General features: G+C 43.9%; 1 protein-coding gene across 1 annotated transcript in view; it reads left to right on the top strand.

The window, feature by feature from the left end:
• Sae1 (SUMO1 activating enzyme subunit 1) overlaps window positions 1-7,653 on the top strand; it is a 60,511-nt gene that overhangs the window by 12,475 nt on the left and 40,383 nt on the right. The window contains exon 3 of the mRNA XM_029479252.1: window positions 6,127-6,300. Within this exon, the coding sequence (XP_029335112.1) occupies window positions 6,127-6,300 (174 nt within the window). The remainder of the gene's footprint in view (window positions 1-6,126; window positions 6,301-7,653) is intronic.

Below are 7,653 nucleotides of genomic sequence, written 5' to 3'. Positions count from 1 at the left end.
AAAAAAAAAAAAAAAAGTCGTTTGGAAGGCTGTGAAATCATGTGGACTTGGCTATAGTCCCAGCTTCTACAACTGGAGAATAGACTTCTCAGAATTTGTTTTCATTTAGATGAGGGTTTTAATGCCTGTCCCTTAGCATTTTATTTAGTCTGCATTCACACATCTTAGAGCACTCCCCCAGGGACCTTGAAGTCTGCTGTTCACTGAATAAAAGGGTGCTTACAGTCTGGTTCTCATTCTCAAAGCATTATCCAGAAGCCAGTCTGGCCTCCTTAACTCAGATTGTGATATGGATACTTGGAGAAGTTGCCTAGGGTTCTGATCTGAGTTAAGGAAGTGTTTATCAAGTTGAAAGACTGCTTTGGCAAGGGATTTTTTTTTCCTTAAGATTTTATTTACTTATCATATGTAAGTACACTGTAGCTGTCTTCAGACACACCAGAAGAGGGCATTCGATCTCATTACAGATGGTTGTGAGCAGCCACTGTGTGGTTGCTGGGATTTGAACTCAGGACCTCCGGAAGAGCAGTCAGTGTTCCTAACAGCTGAGCCAGCTCTCTAGCTGTCCCTCCAGGCTGGCGAGGGATCTTTTAAGAGGGTCTGCTAGAGCCCTCTAGGTGAATTTTCATTAAACAGTTTCAAAGAAAGGGAGAAGGCAACCTGAGCAGCCTTGGCCTCTGTCACCAATCAAGATGACCTCTATTATTGAAGTTCATCGGTACTCTAGATTTTCAAGGTGTGTTTGAATGTATCAGTAATCACTGCATTAATTGTTGACTCAAGATGTAGGATTAGAAACCACTTTACAAGTGTGTTAGGTACTGTAGGTGAGAGGTGAAAAGGGTCTGATAGTTGAAGTGATGAGATGTTGGGAAGTGCACTGGTATGAGGAACAGGAGAATCTGCTGGCACATACATGCATGAACTCAAAGCCAAGAAGAGATATAGAAGATGATTTAACTTTTTTATTCTCAGAATTACTTGAGTTCTGGGACCTGCCACCATCTGCTCGGTAGTAAATGGAAGGGAAAGGAGGTTAGGTCCTGGTTACTTGTGGCCTTGGTCTTGGCACGGAGTCCAGGGCCTTGCCCTTAGCCAGCTTACTGCAGGGCTACATGCAGGCCAGGAATCCACATGAAGACAAGGTTTTGGCTTGGGCGATTAATGTGTTGTTAATGGCTTATCTCCAAAAGGTGGTAGATAAGAACACTCAGTGATGAGGTCTGGTGGGTCTCCAAGAAGCTTTGACTTTAATAGACTGAGGTGGATGGCTGGAAGGCAGTCTGCACCAAGAGTGACTTGAGAAATGACACCAACTTTTGGTAGAAATTAAAAGCATAAGTGAGTTTGTTTTGGAACTATACAGAGTGAAGTGAATGGACCCTGAGATGGAATCTTACACACAGCTTTACTTCACAGGGCCTATGGAGACTACAGTGTCTGTATCAATAGAAGAGAAGAGCCAGGATCTGAGCTCAGGGTAGTAGCATATTACCTGTGGAATGATGAGTGTCTATACTGTAAGTGTCTACACTTAAGCAATATAGTCAGTGATTGAACCAGGATTTGAATCTAACCAGAATGGTCCAGAGCCATTCCCCATAATCACAGACTTATGCCTTCCAATAGGGAATGAGTTCCCAACAGGATGTGGTGACTTAAAAACATAATACTGGTAGAGGGCTGGTTGGAAAAAATGCCACCCCTTTTTATTTTTTATTTTCCCTTTTTATTATTAATATTTTTTCAAGACAGGGTTTCTCTGTAATAGCTCTGGCTTTCCTGGAACTAGTTCTCTGTAGACTAGGCAGGCCTCAAACTCAGAGATCCACCTGCCTTTACCTCCTGTGCTCTGGGATTTAAGGCGTTGCCACCAGCTCCTGACTCGGCCCATTTTCTTGGTACTGAGAAAGAAGGTGTCCTTTGGATAGTTGGTAGGTGCCTGGGAGGGCCAGTGGGGGTGATGACTTAACTTCCCTGAACCTAGTTCTGGTGAACTTATTTGCTAAGTTAAATGTTTTGTGTATGAAATACTTTTGAGTGATATGGATGGAATCTGCTTGGTAGCTCTGGTCTCTGGGGCTCCGCTGACATATCTACCCTTAATGAAAAAGTCAATTTCTCTGCTTGCTTCCATGTCCCTCTGGGGAGGGGAGGGGAGGGGATTCTTCCAATTCAGGGAAGGTCCTTTGTGTGCTGGGAATCAATTTACTACTGAGAACTAGTAATCACTCGGTAGCAGTTCAAAATCACCCAGCTTTAAGTAGAGGAAACGTAAACTTTGCTTGGAGAGTTTCTCATGTAAACACAAGAGGGTGCTCTTTAACTATCGATGGCCAGTTTTTAAAAATTAACTGTAGTGTGGTACAGCCTCAGAAGAAAGAACTGTCAGCTATCTTAGGGTTTCCATTGCTGTGATGAATACTGTGACCAAAAGCAGCTCAGGAAAGCAATATTTTATTTCAGCTTCAACTTTGAGGTTATCCCATGACTGAAGGAAATTAGGAGAGAAATGTGGAGGCAAGGGCTGAGACAGAAGGCATGGGGAGCACTGCTTACTGGTGTGCTTAGCTTTCTTACAGTCAGGGCGCCTGCCCAGGGAAGCCACTACATACAGTTAACTGGGCCCTCCTATAGTTTTGTTTTGGTTTGTGTTTTTTGTTTGGTTTTTGTTTTGACAGGGTTTCTCTGTGTAGCTCTAGTTGTCCTGGAACTCACTCTGTAGACCAGGCTGGACTCGAACTCAGAAATCCACCTGCCTCCTCTGCCTCCCAAGTGCTGGGATTAAAGGCATGTGCCACCACTGCCCGGCAATTAACTAATTTTTTTTTCCAAAGATTTATTTATTTATTATATGTAAGTACACTGTAGCTGTCTTCAGACACTCCAGAAGAGGGCGCCAGATCTCGTTGCGGATGGTTGTGAGCCACCATGTGGTTGCTGGGATTTGAACTCTGGACCTTCGGAAGAACAGTCGGGTGCTCTTACCCACTGAGCCATCTCACCAGCCCCTTAACTAATTTTTTTATGGATTTGTTTGTTTGTTTGTTATATGTAAATACACTGTTGAATCTGTAGGTGATTTGGGTAGTATTGTCACCTTCTAATCCATGGACATGAAATGCCTTCTTTCATTTAAAAATATTGTCTAGGGTTTTTTGTTTTTTTTTAAAGATTTATTTATTTTATATATGTGAGTACACTGTCACTGTCTTCAGACACACCAGAAGGGAGTATCTGATCTCATTACAGATGGTTGCGATCCACCATGTGGTTGCTGGGATTTGAACTCAGGACCTCTGGGAGAGCAGTCAGTGCTCTTAACTGCTGAGCCAACTTTCCAGCCCCCTACATTAATTATTAATCAAGAAAATGCCCCCACAGATTTGCCTATAAGCAATCTGATGAAGGCATTTTCTCGCTTTGATTTTCCTCTTCCCAAATAATTCTAGCTTGTTAAGTTGACCTCCAAAAAAAACTAACATATCACTAACTACAACTTTTCCTTTCTGACTTGTCCTGAATAAGACCCTAAACAGTCTTTTAAAAAAATTCAAGCACTTTAGCTGTTCAGTCTTTTTTTTTTTTTTTTTTTGGTTTTTCGAGACAGGGTTTCTCTTTATAGCTCTGGCTGTCCTGGAGCTCACTTTGTAGACCAGGCTGGCCTCGAACTCAGAAATCCGCCTGCCTCTGCCTCCCGAGTGCTGGGATTAAAGGCGTGCGCCACCACGCCCGGTTGTTCAGTCTTTTTAAAGATTTATTTATTTTTATGTATTTGAGTACACTATAGCTTTACTGATGGCTGTGAGCCTTCATGTGGTTGTTGGGAATTGTATTTAGAACCTCTCCTCGCTCTGGTTGGCCCTGCTCTCTCAGACCCAAAGATTTATTTATTATACATAAATACGCTGTAGCTGTCTTCAGACACACCAGAAGAGGGTGTCAGATTTCATTACAGATGGTTGTGAGCCACCATGTAGTTGCTGGGATTTGAACTCAGGACCTTCAGAAGAGCAGTTGGTGTTCTTACCCACTGAGCTATCTCGCCAGCCCCCCCCCCAGTTCAGTCTCTTTAAACATCCAGAATACCTTTCAAGGTTTCTCTAAAATACCCAAGTCTCAACTAACTGTGGGCTTCTGCAAATTAAAAAAAAAAAATAAGTTAAGTGTTTTCTTACTTTTTTTTTTTTTTTTAGATATTTTCTATATTTGCATTTACGTTTCAAATGTTATCCCCTTTCCTAGTTTTCCCTCTGAAAATCCCCTATCCTCTCCCCCCTCCCCCCTCCCCCTGTTCCCCAACCCACCCACTCCCATTCCTGGTCCTGGTGTTCCCCTACACTGGGGCATAGAGCCTTCACAGGACCAAGAGCCTCTCCTCCCATTGCTGATGGACAAGGCCATCCTCTGCTACATATGCAGCTAGAGTTTCTTACTCTTAAGAGGGAAAAACCTGAGCACAGTCAAATCCCAGCAGTGTGAACCTTGGTGTCAGACGCCTGTGGCTCAGGATCTTCTGGGCTCCAGAGATCTTGAAGAGCTCCATTCCGCAGCTACTTCTACCTTTGGTACTAGCTTCTCCAAGTGCTGGCATCTCTGGCAACTGGGCTGAATCTTCACCACAGGCCTCTTTTGGGCTTTCCTCAGGCACTCTGACCCTGCAATACCTCAGCTGCTCTTCATGACTCCCTTGGCTGCTATCATAAGGTACAGTCTTGGCCCTCTCTGGACCAAGCTTCTGTGTGCTGACCCTGAGCAAACATTTCCTTACAAGATTTTGCCTCAGTGATGGTGGCTGATCTCTTGCTTTGTTTTGTTTGAGACAGGGTTTGTCTATATCCTTGGCTGTCCTAGAGCTAAGCAGACTCTAACTCAGATCCATTTCTGTTTCTCAAGCACCAGGATAAAAGACACGCATTGCTACGCCCAGCTGCCTGTTTCCTTTTTCTTTTTTTTTTTTTTTTTTTTTGGTTTTTCGAGACAGGGTTTCTCTGTGTAGCCCTGGCTGTCCTGGAACTCACTTTGTAGACCAGGCTGGCCTCGAACTCAGAAATCCTCCTGCCTCTGCCTCCCAAGTGCTGGGATTAAAGGCGTGCGCCACCACCGCCGGGCGCCTATTTCTTTCTTAATCACAGCTGATTCTTTAGCCCCATTGACAGTATCAGTAGTGTCTCAACAGAGCAAAGGTTTCATTTTACTGGTTCCAGTCTCCTAGTAATCACAGCCAACTCTTCAACTCCAGCTTACCAGAACTCTGAATTTCTAACTCAGAATATCACGTCCATGGCCCTGATAGAGTGCCTTTGCTTCCTTTCGAAACTTCACAAGACAGGCCTCTTATCGTCTGCACTGCTCTCAGCATTCTTACCAGGAAACCTCAACAGAGCAGCCCATTACGTTCTGAGCCCTCTGGCTTTTCTGGCCTTAAGTCCCAGATACTTCCACAATCCTCCCCCAAAACAGCATGAACAATGTGATTAGGTTTGTACCAGTTTTTGTCTGAGAGTTTTCTTTTTTCTTAAGTTATGTATTTTATTTATGAGTACACTATCACTGTCTTCAGGCTCCCAGAAGAGGGATTCGGATCCCATTGCAGATGGTTGTGAGCCACCATGTGGGTTGCTGGGAATTGAACTCAGGACCTCTGGAAGAGCAGTCAGTGCTCTTAACCTCTGAGCCATTTCTCCAGCCCTGGATGAGAGTTTCTGTTGCCTTGATAAAACACTTGACAAAAAGCAATTTGGTGAGGAAAGGGTTGGATTGTTTGGCTTACATGTCCCAAGTCCATTGAGGGGAACAAAGGTAGGAACTGAAGCAGAAGCCATGGAAATGTGCTTCCACATCAATCATTAATCAAGAAAATGCTAGAAACTGTAGACCTGTCCGTGGGCCAGTCTGATAGAAGCAGTTTCTCAGCTGAGGTTTCCTCTTTTCTAGATTATTCTGGATTGTGTAAAGTTAACAAAAACTAGCCACGACTGAAGTGTAGCCAGGCCGAATTCTGTAGGGATGATAACAATTGGTTGTGGGCATTTTAGCATCCTTATATAGCCTAGATGTCTTTACATTAATGGATTTACATTTCAGAAAAACTCCCAAGAATTAAGGAGAACTTTTTTTCCCTAGGTATCTCCAGAAGACCCTGGAGCTCAGTTCTTGATTCAGACTGGGTCTGTGGGCCGAAATAGGGCCGAGGCCTCTTTGGAACGAGCCCAGAATCTCAATCCCATGGTGGATGTAAAGGTGGACACTGAGGATGTAGAGAAGAAGCCAGAGTCCTTCTTCACGAAGTTTGATGCGGTGAGTTTCCTAGTATTGAGCCTGTTGGGAGAGTCAAGCTAGTTGAAGTAGTAGTGGAAGTTGAGTATGGAGTCATACCTCTAGCCTCTAACCTCTAACCCTAGTGTTTGGGAGCCAAGGTGGGAAGGAGGCCAGCCAGGACTATGTAACGAGATTAACTGTAGGTGTATAAGGGCTTTCAAATCACACACTCTGAACTTTTACCCCATCTGTGTCTATAAACTGATCTCTTCTTTAGGCTTGACACATTGTATATGTGTTTCTAAGTGGGTCCAGTCTATTAGACCTATTGTGGTTGTCTGTGAGGTGCCTGCTGTCTTCTGTGTCTGGGCTTCTGTTATCTGAGTCTAGGTTTCAACATTAGCGTTTATCTTCCTTCAGAATCTTTGCTCATCATCGCTTCTCGGTCTTTTGGCCAAGATCAAGAGCAGGATCTTTGCTCATGTGTTCTGGAAATTTAACTTGCTGATTAATTTTGTTGCCAGATGCACTTATTTGATAGAAGTATCAAGCTACAGCTTATGTTTTGTGTTCAGGAAGGAAGCAGCAAACATCCCTAGCCAAGCTTGGTAGCGTTTGCCTATAATCCCGACATTAGGCAAATGGAATTAGAAAGGAATAAGAGAACAAGACTGAGTTTGAGGCCAGGCTGGGCTTCATAAGGTTTTGTTTTGTTTTGTTTTTGAAGACATTTTCTCTGTAGCTCTGGCCATCCTGGAATTTGCTCTATAGACCAGACTGACCTTTGGAGATTTGCATGGTGCTGTACTTAAAGGCATGCACCTCCACCTCCTTGCTTTGTCTTAAAAGACAGATAACTGACAACTAACACATCTGCGCTCACTGTGTCTGTGCCTTTTTTTTTTTTTTTTTTTTTAAACACAATCACTTTGGCCATGGGATTGGCAGTGATACACCAAATGCTGCATATAGGACTCACATCATCTATTCTCAATTCTGTATCAGTGTCTGTGAGGTTTTCTTGTTTGCTTTTCAGGCAAGGTCTCTCTAGAGGTCCCCAGCAGTCCTGTAGGCCAGGCTGGTTCGGAACTTTTGGGGAGACAGGCAGAGATTTTATTTTCCCTTTCCTTGCCTCTCCAGTGCAGGGATTTAAAGGCTTGTGCTGCCACATCTGGCTGACTAGAGCCTCTTAAGACAGGGTTCCCTGTACCCTGGGAAAGCTTAAGAGATCTTGGACAAATAGTAAAAAAACATCTTAAAGTGTGTGTGTGGGTAGATACTCAAACATGACCTTTTGGTCAGTTAAAAAACTGGTTTTACGCCGGGCGTGGTGGCGCACGCCTTTAATCCCAGCACTCGGGAGGCAGAGGCAGGCGGATTTCTGAGTTCGAG

Source organism: Mus caroli, chromosome 7 (assembly GCF_900094665.2).
Source record: "Mus caroli chromosome 7, CAROLI_EIJ_v1.1, whole genome shotgun sequence".
Lineage (NCBI taxonomy): Eukaryota > Metazoa > Chordata > Mammalia > Rodentia > Muridae > Mus > Mus caroli.
The sequence above is the reverse complement of the archived record's forward strand: the minus strand, read 5'-3'. Positions and strand labels throughout refer to the sequence as shown.